At 41.5% G+C, this 19,574-nt stretch overlaps 1 protein-coding gene across 1 annotated transcript in view; it reads left to right on the top strand.

The window, feature by feature from the left end:
• Positions 1-19,574, top strand: part of INPP5K (inositol polyphosphate-5-phosphatase K) — a 68,795-nt gene that overhangs the window by 24,250 nt on the left and 24,971 nt on the right. The window contains exons 6-9 of the mRNA XM_033921920.1: positions 2,258-2,433; positions 5,125-5,236; positions 11,137-11,246; positions 12,065-12,091. Of these exons, the coding sequence (XP_033777811.1) occupies positions 2,258-2,433; positions 5,125-5,236; positions 11,137-11,246; positions 12,065-12,091 (425 nt within the window). The remainder of the gene's footprint in view (positions 1-2,257; positions 2,434-5,124; positions 5,237-11,136; positions 11,247-12,064; positions 12,092-19,574) is intronic.

The raw sequence follows: 19,574 nt of genomic DNA, 5'->3' as shown, positions 1-19,574 counted from the left end.
GAGCAGAAGAGTGAAAGTTGACCTCCTATACCTTATAATCCACATTGAATCTTGCGATGACAACTCAAAAGGTTGCCAGGTATGGATACAGAAATATAAAGAATGATGGCACATAAGAACTGTAAGGTCCATCATATCTGTCCAATTTACTTTTTCAATGCATGGCCCAGTCATCCAGGCTCTATAGGGTGGACATACCAGCTGGGGTAGATGTCACTTTTCGGGGCCTCTGTCTTAAAGGCTGGCACAGTGGGCCCACCCTAAACTCTGGGGACTGCTTTGGTACATCCCTAGTGTTCAGGACCACTAGACCACATTGCACTAGAAAGAAAGATTAGGTTCTTCCTTGGTAATCTTCTTTCTTGTAGAAGTGTCTAGTGGTCCTGAAGCCCCGCCCTGTGTACGGGCTTGCCAGCCTTAGGATCAATCTGGATTTGATGAGTTTTTATGTCTCAGAGGAACTGAGAGGGGAAAAAAAGAAAGACGATGCATAGGTAATTCATCATGATCATACAGTCTAGTTTCAATCTCTGCTTGTCAGCAAGTCATGTGAGTAGCTATGATCCAAGGTGAGATCACATCTGGAATACTGTGTACAATTCTGGAGGCCACATTACCACAAAGATGCGCTGAGAGTTGAGTCGGTTCAGCGTATGGCCATCCGGATGGTCTTGGGACTCAGGGATCTCCTGTATGAGGAACGGCTGGATAAACTGCAGCTATACTCACTCGAGGAACACAGAGAGAGGGGAGACATGATAGAGATTCAAATATGTCACGGGCCATATCGAAGTGGAGGAAGATATCTTCTTTCTCAAGGGTCCCACGGCAACAAGAGGACATCCATTGAAACTCAGCGGTGGGAAATTTCATGGAGATACCAGAAAATATTTCTTCACCAAAAGGGTGGTTGATCGCTGGAACAATCTTCCGCTACAGGTAATTGAGGCCAGCAGCGTGCCAGATTTTAAGACAAAATGGGATTGGCATGTGGGTTCTCTTCATAGAGGAAGGTAGGGGTGGATCATTAGTGTGGGCAGACTAGATGGGCCGTGGCCCTTTTCTTCCGTCAGTTTTTATAATTGGTGCTAGTTGCACAAGTTTGGATGTTATAGTGTTATTTTCTGTGTTTGTTACAGAGCAGAACAAAATTGTAGTGTCGCAGATTTTTTCTGTTTTCCTCCTTCCTGTTATGTATTTTATTACAGTGCTACTTGGTTGCTTTTGTACCAGCTGAGGGGGCAGGAGCACCTCCCTGGGAAGGAGGTGGAGGTGGAAAATATGATTAACAGTTTTCTGCATGCAACTTGCTGGTTCAGATACAAGATTCTAGTTTTCAGGACCACTAGACACATCTACAATAAAGATTACTGAGGTAAGAACCTAATCTTTCTTTTGTTAGTAGTTACAGGTAAAGAAAGGAACTTAGGAACTAGTTTAGTAGTTCGGTAGCAGTTTTGTGTGCTACTAAGCAAGAATTCTGCTTTTTTTTTTTTTTTTTTTTTTTTTTGGACTAGCTGTGATTCCGTGGAGACATTGTTCACAATTCCCGGAGAGGTTGCGTAAGGTTTCTCAAAAGCAACAACTAATGACTAAACTAATGACTAATGGCTAAACTCAGAGTACATTAAGGGAGGGATTTCATGTAGGTTTCATAGCTTATTGAAATGGGCAGGGGGAATGGGATAAATGCAAGGTTGAATGAAAGCTCCAGTAGAGTTTGGTTTCAGTTGCACTAGCGGTCCAAAGGAGTTGGCGTACACTGACAGGGTAAAAAGAATAGGGATCTATATGCATTAGTGACAAATACTGTAATCTTTGCACTGGGAAATGTACATTAAGAAAGAGCAAAAGACAGATAGTGTACACATTAAAGGATGATTATTATTTTTCTATCAAATATATTTGATTATTTGCCTATTTTCTGAAGAGAAAGAAGGCTTATGGAGTCACCATGTGTTTTTGTGCCCTTTAATAGCTCTTCTATTTGGCATCCTATTGACATGAAATTTGGAGGATTATGTTGGAAGATGGAAGGGACATGGAGATTTTGACTGGGGGTGTGTGCTGTTTTTAAATCAATGCATATACATAGACTTTAGATGTGTGGATGTATCCCAAAGTAGTCTTAATTAGCTCTGGCTGGATTGTCTCTTATTTTTCTACAATGAGTTTTACTGCAAGTGCACAGAAGAGTCTAAATTGGGGTTTAGTGTAAATAACCCGAATCTGTGTTTATCTTAATTGATTAAATAAGGGAAACAAAGGTGGCGTTACTATTCGCATGTCTGTCTATGGCCACACGGTGTGTTTCATGAACTGCCATTTACCAGCTCACATGGAGAATGCCAACCAGCGACTGGAGGATTTTGAGAGAATTCTGGAAGTGCAGCAGTTTGAAGGACAGAGTGTTCCAGACATCCTAGATCATGAGTGAGCAAATCAAATTTTAGTGTTAGTTTTTGTCCATAATGTTAATTTATTTGCTTGGTGGTGATGGTTTGGCTTGAGTTTTTTTCTAAGTAATATCTACCAAGGTACAGTTCAGTTTCTGCTCCTTCTTTGCCATTTCCCTTTTCTTATATATTCATACATGGGTTGGACTGGTTGCATTTGTGGACCAAAACAGGTTATTGTACTTTTTTCATCTACAGATCATTAGTTCATTTCTGATTCAAATTGCTAATGATCCAAAGTCATTGTCATCTGAAAAGCATTCAGTTGTTTGTGTGGGGGGCAATAAAAGGTAGCAATCTCAGTTCACTTACCTGTGAATAAATAATTTACCTCTTCCAAGGTAACCCATTTTTGCTAATTGCACCCTTGTTGGCAGTATCTGCATACTGAATGGATATAGAACTGAAGTACACCCCTAACAACCCCCCCCCCCCCGCTTACATTACTACTCGCCCCCACGCCCTCCCCCCGCTCTTCTCCTCCCCTTAATTGCTTCCCTCTTCCCTATCTTCCCACCGCCCGTCATCCTCTGTCAAGTTTGGTTAACACTTGTTTATATCCGATAAACTACTTACATCTGATAAATTGTCTATATCTGATAAACTGCTGTAAATCTGCTTTAACATTTGTTTTTATCTGATAAAGTGTGTATATCTGATAAATTGTTTATATCTGATAAATTGTTGTAAATCTGCGTGTCAACACAGATACTATTGTAATTGATGTAAACCGCCTCGAACTCTCCGGGTATGGCGGTATATAAGAATAAAATTATTATTATTATTATTATTAGTCTCTTCAGAGTAGGGTTAGGATACATTGACAATTTTGAGAAAAACTGAAAAATGCTGCATTGTACATTGGGGCCTAAAAGGATTGCCTGGGGCTGTTGTATATATTCCATGAAAAAAATATATATAAACTTTTTCAGTGTTTTGAATTTTTAATATATGTTATATTATAAATTCAATAACCCACTCAGCTGAAAGAAGTTTTCTTTACAGCTTTGCCCACCTTCACTCAAAACAGTTTCAGAATTTACTATTCACTGGTCCTCAGCGGGCCACCACACACTCAAAAGCTTTCATTGCGTATGGCTTTACGCTCCCACTCGTCATAGGAGCCAGTTCGACTTTCTATTTATATTCAAATATCTTAATAATTAATAGATTTAAGGTACTTAGCTTCTAATATGCTATGCAGGGAGAGTTCGTTCTTAACGTTAAGAACGAACTCTCCCTGCATAGCATATTAGAAGCTAAGTACCTTAAATCTATTAATTATTAAGATATTTGAATATAAATAGAAAGTCGAACTGGCTCCTATGACGAGTGGGAGCGTAAAGCCATACGCAATGAAAGCTTTTGAGTGTGTGGTGGCCCGCTGAGGACCAGTGAATAGTAAATTCTGAAACTGTTTTGAGTGAAGGTGGGCAAAGCTGTAAAGAAAACTTCTTTCAGCTGAGTGGGTTATTCGATATAATCTTCATTCATACCTTAAGTATTCTTACATAGTGCTGGTGTCTACATATTATAAATTCAAAACACTGAAAAAGTACATTACTGACTGTAATTGCCAGGAATAGCTGGAATAGGACACTGCTGAAGAAGCCCATGCAACAAAAGTTTGATGAAAAGAAATGAATCCATGAGGAATAAAGATTGAAGGGAATATTACAAAAATGATGAGGGTGATCTTACACATACTCAATGAAAGATGAATAAAGCTCTAGAACAGGGGTGTCAAATTGCAGTCGTACAGTGTTGTCATGGTTTATAGGTCGTTACAATGAATATGCATGAGATTTTCATACAGTGCCTGCATTATGCAAATTAATGCATAATGGGCTCCTTTTACAAAGCCGAGCTAGGGCCCTTAACGCGCGGAATAGCGCATGTGCTAGCCGTTACTGCCTCCTTTTGAGCAGGCGGTAAATTTTTGGCTAGCGCACGCTAATCCAGTGCATGCGCTTTAACTGCTAGCACACCTTTGTAAAAGAAGCCCAATGAGTGGAGGAGTAGCCTAGTGGTTAAAGCTGCTGCCTCAGCATCCTGAGGTCGCATGCTCAATCCTAGCCTGCTCCTTGTGACTCTGGCCAAGTCACTTAACCCTCCATTGCCCCAGGTACTATAGTTAGATAGTGAGCCTACCAGGTCAGATAGGGAAAATACTTGAGTACTTGATTACTATTCAATGTATTGTAAACCGCTTTGGGTGAATCTCTTCATGAAAAGGCGGTTAATAAATCCCAATTAGGGGTATCCTGAAAACTAGACTGGTTTGAAGTCCTCCATACAGGCAGTTTGACAATCCTGCTCTAGAAGGTTCTAAAAAAAAAAAATCCAACCTGGCTTCCATTGCTGTTGTTCACTTGTTGCTGGACTGGTATCTTGGTTGTCCTCTGAGAAATATCTTTTCTTCCTTTCTTTGGGTAGTTATCTTGCAGGATTAATGCACAAAATTATTAAAGTATATCCAACTTTCTTTTTAATGATATCTTAAAAATGTAAATATTTTAAAAATGTTTCTAAAGTAAGTTTGTTTTGGAAGTCTGTTTAGTGCATATGGATGTTGTACATAACATGTGGCCTATGTCATGCATATACATTTGGTCGGTGAACTGCATATCAGAAATCTCATACTTCATATTGTTTGCTTTTCTACAAGTGTTCTTTTCTGGTTTGGAGACCTGAATTTCCGAATTGCAGACCATGGGATACACTTTGTCCGAGAGACAATAAACAAGTCACAATTTTGTCTGCTGTGGGAAAAAGATCAGGTATTTCATTTCTTCTTTTTCATTTTTCTGGTTCACTTTTTATAATAGTTTGAAGTAAGCTCAAGGCTTACACTTTTCTTTTAAGATGTACACAGCTTATATTATGACAGTATTTAATTAATTAATTAATTAATTAGTTACTGTCTGTTGCCCCTCCCCCCCAACCTCACCCCTTTGTGGTTTCCTCACAACTGGGCGTTTTGTTATATCCTTTTGTTTTACAATTTCTGTATCTTTGGGATTGTTCTGAGCACTCCCTTTCCTATTGTATCCTTCTTACAGATGTGTGTTGGCAGGAGCTACCATACAGTTTTAATGTTAAATTATATAAACTAAACCTTTGGCTTATATACCACATCTTCTCTATAACAGTAGAGCTCGGCATGGTTTACAAAAATTAGAAAAGAGAACAAATACAATGTGAATTTGGGAAAAGTATGGAGAGGAGTGGAATTTACAACTTTGAAAATAACCAAGTTTTCAGATGTTTTCAAAATAGTTGGAAAGAGCCCAGATCGTGCAGGAAAATTATTCCAGAACTCAGTAATTTTGAAAAGTAGAGACTTCCCTAATTTGCCAATGTAGATAATGCCTTTCAATGTAGGAAAGGACAATTTAAATTTTTGAGTAGATCTAGTAATGTCAGATCTAGCAGAATTCCAAGACGGGAGAATTAATGGAGGAAGGATGCCATGCAAGATCTTAAATGTTAAGCAGGCACATTTAAAATAAACCCTGGAAATTATTGGAAGCCAATGAAGTTTTTGCAGAAGCGGAGAGACATGATCGAATTTACTTTTTGCAAAGATCAGCCTAGCCGCAGTATTCTGGATCAGTTGAAGTCTTTGAAAGCTTTTCTTGGTCAAGCTTAAATAGACCAAATTACAATAGTCCAGCTTCGAAAGAATGATTGATTGAACAAGGACAGCAAAATGTTAATGGAAACAGGATCGCACATTCCTCAACATATGTAGACTAAATAAACATTTTTTTTACCAGAGAATTAAGGTGGTTGTTGAATGAAAGTGTTGAATTTTTAATGACACCCAAAACTTTACTTGAGAATCCAATCTGCAGTGAGGATCCCAAAGGCAACAGAATGGACGAAGGTAGCTGCTCTAATTTTGGCCCAAGCCAAAGTAGTTTTGTTTTGGACTCGTTCAGTTTCATTTGTACAGTAAGGGCCCAGGATTGAAGTTTTGTTATACATTCTGTTATGTTCCCAACGAGGTTAGTGAGATTCGAGTCTATCTCAAGGAGAACAACGATGTCATCTGCATATGTATATAGTGTTTCGCAGGGGGATAAATGGAAAAGCTTCAAAGTAGTCATGTTGATGTTGAAAAGAATAGGTGATAAAGGTGATCTTTGCGGGACTCCGCATAATGTCTTCCAAGAGGATGACATAGTGCCATTCATTTTAACAGTATATGAACGAGATCGTAAGAATTTTGAAAACCAGTCTAAATTAATACCCATCTCAGAAATTTGGTAAATCAAGATATCATGGTGAACGACGTCAAAGGCCATCAATAGATCGAATTGTAGCAAAACTGCAAACTTGTTACGCAATTGCAATTGCTGAACCTTGGAGATTGAGATCAATAGAGATTCGGTACTGAGATTAGGTCTGAATCCATATTGGCAGGTTAAAAGAATGGAAAATCTCTCCAAATATGATGAAAGCTTAGCAGATATATTGGACTTTAACATTTTAGTCAGTAGAGGAATATTCGCTATAGGTCAATAGCTAGATATGATAGTTGATAACTAGATATGATAAATGAAGGATGGTATAACATATATTCAAAATAAAAATTTTCCTTCAAAAACTAGCATCATTAGGGTGAGTTCCTACTGATACGACAGTCTTGAATGCTAGGCAGAGCTAGAGCAGAGGCATGATAATCCCACTAGAAGATAACATGACATTGTGGATCATTGAGCAAGCCCCGAGGACTGATGATTCATGACTGGGCCAGGCATTGAAAAAGTAAATTGGACAGATTTGATGGACCTTACAGTTCTTATGTGCTATCATTCTTTGTTTCTGTGTCTGAACCTGGCAACCTTTTGAGTTGTCACCCTAAAATTCAATGTGGATTACCAGGGAAAAGGGGTCAACTTTCACTCTTCCACTCTCTTGTCCACTAATACCCTTTGCACAAAATTTTCATCCTTCCTCTCAAATATACGCATTCTCGTCCAATCTCCTCCCTCCCAGGTTGTCTTCAATATGCTTACCCTCACTGGACGTGAGCATGAAAACAAGAGTAGCCATACTGGGACAGACTAAAGATCCATCAAGCCCAATATCCTGTTTTCAACAGTGCCCAATCTAGGTCACAAGTACCTAGCAAGATCTCAAGGAGTAAAATAGATTTTATGCTGCTTATCCTAGGAATAAGTAGTGGATTTCCCCAAGTCCATCTTAATAATGACATATGGACTTTTGTTTTAGGAAATTATCCTTGGCATAGAATGCTTATGCCAGACTGAGGTGTCAATGCAGTAAGTTTGTGTCGCAGCCTAATGCAAAATTTAAACTCCCTAGTGCTTTAAGGAAATTACTTCTGTGTTAAAATATGCATTATCAGAAAAAGCATAAAAGCAATCCACAAAGGATATATACAGTAACAAATGGGTCACTTGAAATTTTATACACCATTTGGCTTGTTTTTATTCTGTGGGTCACTAGATTCTGCATTTTGTTTTACCCCCTCTCCAACACCCCAAAATTATCTCTAGTTGTCTGGACAATCTCCCCCTGCAGGGCCAATCCAAACATTGTGCAAGCTTAGGGCAGCAGTTTCTGGTTGGGGAGGAGGATGTAGCAAAAACAGCTGTAATCAAAGCAATAGGTCCTTACAACCGTGCAAATTCAAAGAATCAGCACAACTTTAACCTGCTTTTTTTTATAGGATATTTGTGTGATAATGATTGTTGAGTTGCATTGTAGAGGCCTGAAAGTTAGTTTAAAGGGAATGGAAAGCTGAAGATTTGCCTAGAGTGCCCACCAACCTTGCTCTGTCCCCCTAATACCCAAAACTAAATTCCTGGTTGGTCTAGTGTACTACTTCCCTGCTGAGGACCCCACCCATTGATTGCACAGTGCTGGCAGCATTTGAACTCCTCCTTATCCCCATACACTCACAAATGACCCTGGTAATCTAATAGGGCTCCCGGACCCCATCTCTCATCCTTCTTCCTACACCCCTTTAAGATGGGTGGCAGGAGCAATGCACACTCACTCCTACCTCCCATCTTAAAGGTATATGGCAAGGAGGCCCACTAGACCACCAAGGAGGTGTTTGATAGGGTAGTGTGCAACTTTGGGGAAGGTGGGCATTGGAGAAGATTCTAGCTTGGATATGATAGGATTTGCATAATCGCTTGTCCTCCATATCAATGGGGTTTATATAGATCCATTTACATTGGAAAGGTGCAAGAGGCAAGGTTGTGCACTTTCCCCTTTGTTGTTCATGCTAACAATGGAACCTTTTGCTCAATATGTTAGAGATAATCCCAATATCCAAGGCATATCAGCAGGGAAGCAGGATCATAAAATCCTTCTCTTTGTAAAAATCTTATAATCCGTACCCAACAATGTAATAGGATGGTAGAATCCACATTGAGTTGGATCTTTGCCTGGCTTTGGCAGTACTGTGACTCCACCCAATTGCCACAAGTGCGGGAGTTCTGATTCCCCTATTAATGAGTTGAATACCTTTGTCAATAAGAGTTCTAAATTTTTCAAAGCACTTATAAAATTTATTTGAGAAACCATCCATTCCTGGAGCTTTATGGTGGAGCAGATCCTTAATTACCCAAAGTACTTCCTCTACAGTAAAAGGCTGGGCACTTTCTGTGAGGGTCAGCTTGGAGGGATCTTTACTATTGACATAGTAACTAATATAAGAACATAAGAATTGCCAGAAGGCAGAGAGTCCTCCGTATATAACTACAAATACACAAAGGTTTGTCGGATGGACTCGCTATCTTGTTTCTTGTGGCCATTGTGATTAGCTTTCTTAATAACTCTGGACGTATCCAACTTGCGTTGCAATTTTTGTACAAGGAGGCTCCCCACTATTTCCTGAAGCAAAATAGGTTTGCTGGAGCTTCTGTAAATTGGTATTAAGTCAGGCTCCAGTTCTTTCAGCTCAAAGCGATATGATCAATTTGGGTCAATAATTTGCTCTTTCCCCCTGTTTATGTTGGCACTCTAAAAGATCTAATTAAATAAGGAAGTATATCTGTTAATAAAGATTTGGCATACTTATGTCTTCAAGTAAGCTAAACATAAGAACATAAGAATTGCCACTGCTGGGTCAGACCAGTGGTCCATCGTGCCCAGCAGTCCGCTCCCACGGTGGCCCTTAGGTCAAAGACCAGTGCCCTAACTGAGTGTAGCCTTACCTGCGTACGTTCCGGTTCAACAGGAAGTTATCTAACTTTGTCTTGAATTCCTGGAGGGTGTTTCCCCCCATAACAACCTCCGGAAGAGTGTTCCAATTTTCCACCACTTTCTGGGTGAAGAAGAACTTCCTTACGTTCGTATGGAATCTATCCCCTTTTAACTTGGAATCTATCCCCATTCGTATGGAGTCTATCCACGTTCGTATGGAATCTATCCCCATTCTCCCTACCTTGAAAGAGGGTGAGCAACCAGTCTTTATCTATTCACTTCATTATCTTGAACGTTTCGATCATGTCCCCTCTCAGTCTCCTATTTTCAAGGGAGAAGAGGCTCAGTTTCTCTAATCTCTCACTATATGACAGCTCCTCCAGCCCCTTAACCATTGTAGTCGCTCTTCTCTGGACCCTTTTGAGTAGTACTGTGTCCTTCTTCAAGTACAGCGACCAGTGCTGGACACAGTATTCCAAGTGGGGGCGTACTATGGCCCGGTACAGTGGCATGATAACCTTCTCCGATCTGTTCGTGATCCCCTTCTTAATCATTCCAAGCATTCTTTTTACTGCCACTGCACATTGCGTGGACGGCTTCATCGACTTGTCGACCAGTACTCCCAAGTCTCTTTCCTGGAGGGTCTCTCCAAGTACCACACCGGACATCCTGTATTCGTGTATAAGATTTTTGTTACCGACATGCACCACCTTACACTTATCCATGTTAAACCATGTCGCGGCCCATTTCTCGAGTGTGTTTATGTCACGTTGCAGGTCTTCGAATCCTTCTGCATCTTCACTACTCTGAATAACTTATACCTCATTACATCCATAGTCAAGGGAAAAACAAAGCAGTTTACAATTGCAGCATAAGACAAAAGGAAAAAGAAAAAAAAAGTAAGAGGACAAAGAAAAAAATAAACAAAAGAATAACAGAATCTGAGCCTCCTAACTACCATCACCTATTTCCCCAAAAGATTGGCTTTCAAAGCTACCTTAAAACTAAATGATTCACTTCAGTATGTAATAAACTTGAAAAGGCATTCCATTTTTGTGGATCAAACAGCAATTGAAGTATTTCTTGTACTGAGGCAATGGAAGGGTAAGTTGATTGATGTCGTGCATTTGGGTTGTAAAGGAGATCACTAAGAAATGAACTTGCTCTGTTTCTTTCCTCTAACTTAATTTTGGCTGGAGGTGGAGGTGAAGGAGTAGATTTGTATAAGAAACAAGAGCTAGACAAGGACTGGCCTAGAAGTTAGAGAAATTAACTAAAAGCTAGTGTTCAAATTCTACCTCCACTGCTACTCCTTGTGTGACCTTGAAACTTAAGGTTCTCTGATGTTGACTCCGGTACCTATTCAGATTGGAAGTTCTTTGAAGTAGGGACTTTACTGTATTTGAAAAGGTGAGCAAAAACAAATTTCCATATCCAAAACATGGTGTGAGTGCCCATGTTAAAACTGTTAAAATACTTTGTGTTTTCATAGTTAAACCTTGCAAAGAAGAAGGAAGCTATTCTCCAAGGGTTTATGGAAGGTCCTCTGCTGTTTAAACCTACCTACAAGTTTGACTTGCATTCTGATACATATGACACAAGGTAAGGAGAGCATTGGATAAGATAATTAGTTTCACAAACTGCCCTACATTTCTCTGTGAAGGGCTATGTATACTTGTTAGTGTTATAGAAATGTTAATACTCATATGGTTTTTCCAACTATGGGGATGTACAGCTGTAAATTTAGCTACTTTTACCACAGATACTTGTTAATTTTCAAAGGTATCTTCCTTTTTGAACAGTAGCTATCATATAGTATGTGAGCTAAGTGTTTTCTGTTTGGGTGGCCAAGTAGGGAATAAAAGTGCACGTGGTTTTGAAATACACCCAAAGGTATGTCCTTTCCTAATTGTGGCTGAGGTTTGCGTGTGTTGTGATCCTCATAACTACATTCTAGCTATTCTGAGAAGGACAATTTCTAGACAGGTCAGTTTTCCAAAATGTATTTGAAAAAAACCTGTCTACCCATGTAAGGGAATGTGTTGATTTGAGAGTGTTGCTGTGGGGGGGGGGGGGGGACGGGAAGTGGATTGAGGAAGTGAACATTAGTGAGTCAGCACATGTACATTCGAACTGGTGTTTATGGACCTGTGTGGGAATGAAATATGTAGAATGCCATTATGCTTTAAATTTTATGTTGCCCCCTCCCTAAAAAAAATAAAAAAGAAGCCAGTATGCCTAAAAACTTAACAGCAGAACAGTATATTTGGAATATATAGAAATATGTAAGTGTTGAATGACAAAAGATTTGTGTATAAAGATTAGGACCTATGCTTATCTGGATGATATTGGGGTGAGTAAGCATTATATACTGCTTGTTCCTTGAAAAATTGCTGCATTGATCATTCTTTGTATTTCAGGGGAAAGAAGACACTGTTTGGGTTTAAGTAAGAGCTACCTAATTCCCTCAATACAGTAACATTTCAGGATCTCTTCTCTGCTTTTACCCTTCATACATCAGTGGTTGGAGATTCAGGGACACTGAGGCTAAAATGAGAAGTGGACTATTCCATAGAGTGAGGAATTATGCAGAAAGCAAGTCTTATCGTACCTACAGCAGAGCAGAAATGCTGCAATGTTAAGAACTCTTAGACTGTAATATTGCTAGAATTCATCACCTCTCAAAATATCAATAGCTGTCTCTTTAAAATCACTCCTTCTGTGGCCTGTGGAACATTTCTTACCTTTGCCAGCTGAAGCCCTGCATTGTGGCTTTTGTGAATGAATGAGTAAATACAGTAAGAATGGGCAAATTCATGATTACACCTGAGCTATTAAAAATTTTTCAACTTTGTAAGACAGCAGCAGATTCCTTTCAGGAGACAGATTTTGAGCACACAACAGGGAATATGAGGGTGTAAGCTCCAAGCATCTGCAAATGGACTCCTATGCACCCAGCAGTGAGGATCATGGGTGGGAAATGGAGATGCAGGCCAGAAGGAGGAAGGTTTTTCCCTGATTTAGTATTGCTGTCTTCTTATTCCAATGAATTTTAATAATGAATTGAAGGAGACAGAAGTATTGATTTTTAGATGAAAAATTTACAAACTAACAATTTTACTAATCCCACTTCGTATAATAGTTGTGAAATTTGGTCCAGCTTTCTTGACTGTGGGTTTTTTTTTTCCCCTGCACTGTAAGCTTTCTATGGATGGAGTTGCATAGATCAGTTATATTTTCATATATTGATTATCTGGTTGTTTACCTGGTTTCATCTCCAAGAAAAAGCTCCAAAAATATCCAGGGGTGCTGCATTTAAAAGACCATTACAAAGTCGTAAACCATATACAAATTTCAAATCCAGAACATGCATTACATAGTGACAGGTTTTTTTAATGGAGTCATTCTCTCTGGGAAATACACTTGTGTTTCCACACTTATCTATTTATATTCTAGTGGAAGTCTGTGCAAATAAAAATATACCAAAAAATTAAGGAAATTAATTTTATTTTTGCTGTCAACACTCTTAACCTCAAATGCCATGTATAAGGGGGGAAAAAAATCACCTCTGAAACCAAGTTTTTCATTGCTAAAGTTAACTGAATATGTCTATTACATGGGAAGGCACAGCCTCCATTTAAAAGTTTTAGCAGAAGGAAATAAATGTGAACTCATTCTTCTCAAATATTACTGGAAAAACCTGAACTATTTGGAACTGATCACACTGCTCCATATTATGGGGCTCATAATCAAAAGAAAAAAACGTCTAAAAAGTGGCCTAAATGGCTACTTGGACGATCAAAAAGCCTGATTGTCCAAGTACCCTTAATCAAAGCTGGTTTTAGACGTATCTAAAACCAGTTTAGGCCTTTCCCCTGCCTCTAAACGCACAGAGAGAAAAGAGGCGTTTTTAGAGGAGGGGAAAGGGCAAGCGGTGGGCAGAAGGTGGGTCGACTTAGACCTAGGCGTGCAGCAGGTATAACCAAAACTTTAGGCAGGTTGCCTAGTCGGCACTTATACGTTTTGACTTAGACCTAGTCAAAACAGGTATAAATGCCAAAAAGGGGTCACTGAGCTGATCGTGGCTGGCGTAATCAGTTCAGCAGCCCGGCAACCTACTCCCCCCCCACTCCGCAACCATCGTGGCAGGAGAGTTGCCTCATCTCCCATACCGCGATGCAATCACCCCTCTACCTGAACTGCCGCAACCCGTGGCAGGAGAGATGCCCAATCTCTCCTGCCGCGGGTTGTAGTAGTTCGGGTAGAGGAGTGATTGCATCGCGGCAGGGGAGATGGCCAATCTCTCCTGCCACGATACATCACCCCCCACACACACACACTATCGGGGTAGGAAGGAGCCGGAGCCCAAGCCCTCCTGCCCCGCGGCCCCCCCGATTACGTTCAGGGCAGGAGGGAGCCCAAGTCCTCCTGCTCCGCGATCTCTAATCCCCCCCCCCCGAGTCTGATGGGGCCAGGAGGGAGCCCAAGCCCTCCTGGCCACGTGACCCCCCCCTACAAGATCGGGTAGGAGGGTGCCCAACCCCTCCTGCCCAGGTGGACCCCCTACCCCCCACCCCCACTAAAATACGGGCAGGAGGTATCCCAGGCCCTCCTGCCTCAAATCGCCCCCCCCCCACGACCACACCCCCCCCCGAACCCCCGATCGGCCCCCCCCGGCCGACCCCCCTATCCCCAATCCCACCCTCCATACCTTGTCAATGTTGGCCGGCAGGATGGGTGCCAAGCTCGCCCGTCCAGCAGGCCACCCAGTTCCGGAATGGGGCCGGATTGGCCCAGGCGGCTTAAACCACGCCCACAGGTGGGGCCTGAGGCGCCTGGGCCAACCAGAATAGGCCCGGGAGCTTAGGCTCCTCCTGTGGGCAGGGCCTTAGGCACATGGGCCCAACCCTGGAGGGAGCATGCCTGAAATGACGAATAAATTAGAGTCTCTATGGGTCAAAATTCCAGGAGTCAATGGATTAGAAATAAAGATTGGCATCTACTATCGACCCCCCGGGCAGTCTGAAGAAATTGATGGAGAATTGATAGATGAGATCAAGCATAACTACAAGGGAGGCAACGCAGTTATCATGGGTGATTTCAACTATCCAGGAATAGATTGGAACCTAGGCATCTCCGGCTGCGGTAGGAAGACCAAGTTCCTGGATGTTGTGGGCGATTGCTTCCTGGAATAACTTGTCAAGGAAAACACGAGAGGAAATGCAATACTGGACTTAATTCTAAATGGACTACGAGGACAGGCGCAAGATGTAGTAGTAGAGGGGACGCTAGGAACCAGTGATCACAATATGATCTACTTCAACCTGGATGCAGGGGCGAAGCATTGATCCAGAACGACGGCCACGGCACTGAACTTCAGAAAAAGGAACTACGAAAGGATGAAACTCATGGTGGGGAAGAAGATCAAAAAGAGGATAAGCACTGTAAAAATGCTAGAGCTGGCATGGACCCTTTTTAAGGACACAGTCACTGAGGCGCAAAATCTATATATACTGCGTATCAACAAGGGATCCAAGGGGAAAAAGAACAAAGAACCGGCGTGGCTCACTGTAACGGTGAAGAAAGCGATCAGAGACAAGAAGACTTCATTCAAGGAATGGAAAAGGTCAAAAACGGTCGAAAACTGAAAGAAGCACAAACAGCATCAACCCAGATGCCATAAAACGGTAAAAGAGGCAAAAAGAGACTATGAGGAAAAAATAGCCAAGGAGGCGAAAAACTTCAAGCCATTCTTTCGATATATTAGACCCACAAAGGAAGCAGTGGGACCGTTGGATGATCATGGAATAAAAGGAGTGCTAAAGGAAGACAAAGCCATTGCCGATAAACTGAACACGTTTTTTGCATCTGTATTTACTAAAGAGGATATACACAACATACCAGAACCCGACAAGCTATATGCTGGAGATGAAGACGGGAAGCTGACAAGGTTGACGGTCAGTCTAGAAGAAGTATGCAGGCAGATTGATAGGCTTAAGAGTGACAAATCCCCAGGACCAGATGGCATCCATCCGAGGGTCATAAAAGAACTGAAAGGGACTATAGCTAAACTACTTCAACTAATAGCCAATCTGTCAATAAAATCAGGAAAGATTCCAGAAAACTGGAAGGTGGTGAATGTTACGCCGATATTCAAAAAAGATTTGAAGGGAGATCCAGGAAACTACAGACCGGTGAGTCTGATCTCGGTACCGGGAAAGATGGTAGAGGCGCTGATAAAAGACCGCATCATTGATCACCTCGACGGACACAATCTGATAAGGACCAGTCAGCATGGCTTCAGCAAAGGACGATCTTGCTTGACAAACTTGCTGCACTTCTACAAGGGAGTAAACAGGCAGATAAACAAGGGCGACCCAGTTGACATTGTTTATCTGGATTTTCAGAAGGCGTTTGACAAGATTCCACATGAACGACTACTTCGGAAGATTGCGAGCCATGGAATCGAGGGTGAAATACTCATGGATTAAAAACTGGCTGGTGGATAGGAAACAGAGGGTGTGGGTAAATGGACAGTACTCGGACTGGAAGAGTGTCACCAGTGGGGTGCCGCAGGGCTCAGTGCTTGGACCCGTGTTCTTCAACATCTTTATAAAAAATCTGGACATAGGTACAACGAGCGAGGTGATTAAATTTGCAGACGATACAAAGTTATTCAGAGTAGTGAAGCAGGGGAACTGCGAAGGATCTGCAACGTGACATAATCAGGCTTGAGGAATGGGCATTGACATGGCAGATGAGGTTCAACGTGGGTAAGTGTAAAGTGATGCATGTCGGTAACAAAAATTTTAGGCATGAATACAAGTTGTCCGGGGCAGTACTTGGAGAGACCTCCCAGGAAAGAGACCTGGAAGTTCTGATCGACAAGTCGATGAAGCCGTCTGTACAATGTGCGGCGGCGGCAAAAAGGGCAAACAGAATGCTTGGAATGATAAAGAAAGGGATCACGAACAGATCAGAGAAGGTTATCATGCTGCTGTACCGGGCCATGGTGCACCCTCACCTGGAGTACTGCGTACAGCACTGGTCGCCATACATGAAGAAGGACATGGTACTACTTGAGAAGGTCCAGAGAAGAGCAACCAAGATGGTTAAGGGGTTGGAGGAGCTGCCGTACAATGAAAGATTGGAGAAACTGGGCCTCTTCTCCCTCAAACAGAGGAGATTGAGAGGGGACATGATCGAAACAATCAAGGTACTTAAGGGGATAGACTCAGTAGATAAAGACAGGTTGTTCACCTTCTCCAAGGTAGGGAGAACGAGAGGGCACTCTCTAAAGTTGAAAGGGGATAGATTCCGGACGAACGTAAGGAAGTTCTTCTTCACCCAGAGAGTGGTGGAAAACTGGAACGCTCTTTCCGAATCTGTCGTGGGGGAAAACACCCTCCAGGGATTCAAGACAGGGTTGGACAGGATCCTGCTTAACAAGAAGTGCGCTGGTAGGGCTAGTCTCAGTTAGGGTACTGGTCTTTGACCTGGGGGCTGCCGCATGTGCCGACTGCTGGGCATGATGGACCACTGGTCTGACCCAGCAGTGGCAATACTTATGCTCAAAAATTGTCGCACTCAATCACCTTATTGTCAAAATGAGTCATAAAAAGTTCATATACAATAAGAACCGACAAGACAATAAACACATTATAAAAATACATACAAAAGTCATAAAAGCTTAATACAGAAGACATTAACGGTGTAATTCTATGACGTACACACACAAATCATTAGAGTAATGGAAGTGCCAAATTTCTACCTAAGCACTGTTCTGTGGGTACATGCATGTCTTACATGGCATGTATTTTACAGGTAGGCATACACATGGGTGGGACTCATTTACGCATGTAACATATGGCAAACTCCAGCATTTAGACACACTCATACTTGCTCTTTGATGTAAGTGCTTGCACCTAAATTATAGGTGCATATTTTACTTATGTTCATATCCTATTAAGGAAAGTAGGCACCTGTGTTCCTTTGTAGAATACATATGCCTGATAGCACATAAAAAATTAGTAATGGTAGTGGTAACATGGAAACAGAAAATGAATGCAGATAAAAGATCATCCTGTCTGCAAATTATTCCACCTTCTCCTCTCATATTATTCTGAGATTCTCTGTCTTTGCCCTACAGTTTTTGAATTCAGATGCCATCCTTATCTTTACTACTTTCACAAGGAGTTTTTCCTACATATCTACCACCCTTTCTGTAAAGAAATATTTCCTTAGATGAGTCTACCTCTTTTTACCCCTATTCTGTGCCCCACCCCAATTCCAGAGCTTCCTTTCCATTGAAAGCAGCCTACCTTGATAAGTTCACTCATTCACTCATTGTTCTCTTTTCCAGTTAAGTAATGAATAAGATAAATGTTGATCCCAGTACTGATCCCTGAGTATTTAAAGAGGAAGTAAGAAGGAGATGGGGAACTACATATTGATTAGTCTGACTTCAGTGGTGAATTATTGGAATTGCAGATAAAAATTTCTGAAATCCAATGGATGACCAGCTCCATGGCAGCATGGTTTTGCTAGAGGAAGGTTTTATTTATTTATTTATTTGTTTTGTTATGTTATATGTGGGCTTATATACATTGTTTTATCAATGATTCCATTAATTTGCTCACAATTGAAGTCAAATTAATCAAAATGTAGTTCTCCCATCTCCTCCTTGTGTCTACTTTTATGAAGAACTAAATCCACCCCTCTCCAGTTTTTCTCTCAACTCTTAACTGTAAATACTGATGTGCCTAGGGAATCTGAACTGGGGCCTGTGTAGGGCTGGATTAACCAATAGGCCAAGTAGGCACGTGCCTAGGGCCCGAAATGGTCAGGGGGACTCGATGAAGGAAGGCATCAACATTGTTTTTTCCAAACGGCGATGGGCCCCTCCAGCATCGATTGGCAATGCGGGACACCCCCCCCCCCCTCGATCGGCAACGCGGGCCCACCCCATCGACGGAAAGTAAGACAAGCAAGCAACGCGGGTAAGAAAGGCAACGGGAACTGTAATTGTGCAAGCGGTGCTGCTTGCCCAAACCTTCCCTCTGATGCAGCTTCCTGTTTCCGCCTGGGCGCATGGTGGAGTGGGGGCGGGGCAGGGGGCCCAGTGTACTTGTGTGCCTAGGGGCCCTCGACAAATTAATCCTGCCCTGGGCCTGTGTTTAACTTGTACTCTTTTTCAGATCATTAATGAATGAGTGAATTTATCAGATTTGTAGATGAGACAAATATATTCAATGTAATGAAAGCTCAAGTGGACTGTGAGGGACTGCAGAAGGACCTAGCCAGATCAAAAAATTGGCATCTGCATAGTAGGTGGACAAACATAAAGTGATTCAAATAGGGAAAATTAATCTTAACTAAGGGCTCTGGTTTAGCACTGTATTTACTGAATGCTATGATCACTTCTGATGTGGCAAGGATCATAGCAACAAAAGCATCAGTGCTAAATGAAATGTAAATTGTTGCACCAATCTCAGTATAACTGATTTTGAATTATGTGCTAATTAGCAACGTATGGAATTACTTGAGATGCAGCAAATTGCACTAAAGATTAGTGCAGTTTTATATTCCACCCTTAGTACTGAAACTTAATTTTACCTCCACAGATAAAGTCAAGTCTTTAAGTTCCCTTTCAGTTCAGTGGAATTAATTGAAAAGTTAAACATTTAACCTGAATGGATCCCCAAATTAGGAACCCAAAGCTGCCAGGAGCAAGGGCACCCCAGCACAGAAAGGCCCTCAAACGGAGAGACCCCAAACTTCTGGCATTTACCTGATAGACTAGTAATGCCTATCTTGGGGAAATATCAGCTATTTTCCTCTTGTCACTGCCGCTATCTTAGAAATTGAAAAAAGAAAAAGTCACAGCTTGAAAAATTCACTTCATAAAGTCTTTATGCACAATCTTGTACA

Source organism: Geotrypetes seraphini, chromosome 15 (genome assembly GCF_902459505.1).
Source record: "Geotrypetes seraphini chromosome 15, aGeoSer1.1, whole genome shotgun sequence".
Taxonomy (NCBI): Eukaryota; Metazoa; Chordata; class Amphibia; order Gymnophiona; family Dermophiidae; genus Geotrypetes; species Geotrypetes seraphini.
This window is presented reverse-complemented; position numbering and strand designations above follow the sequence as displayed.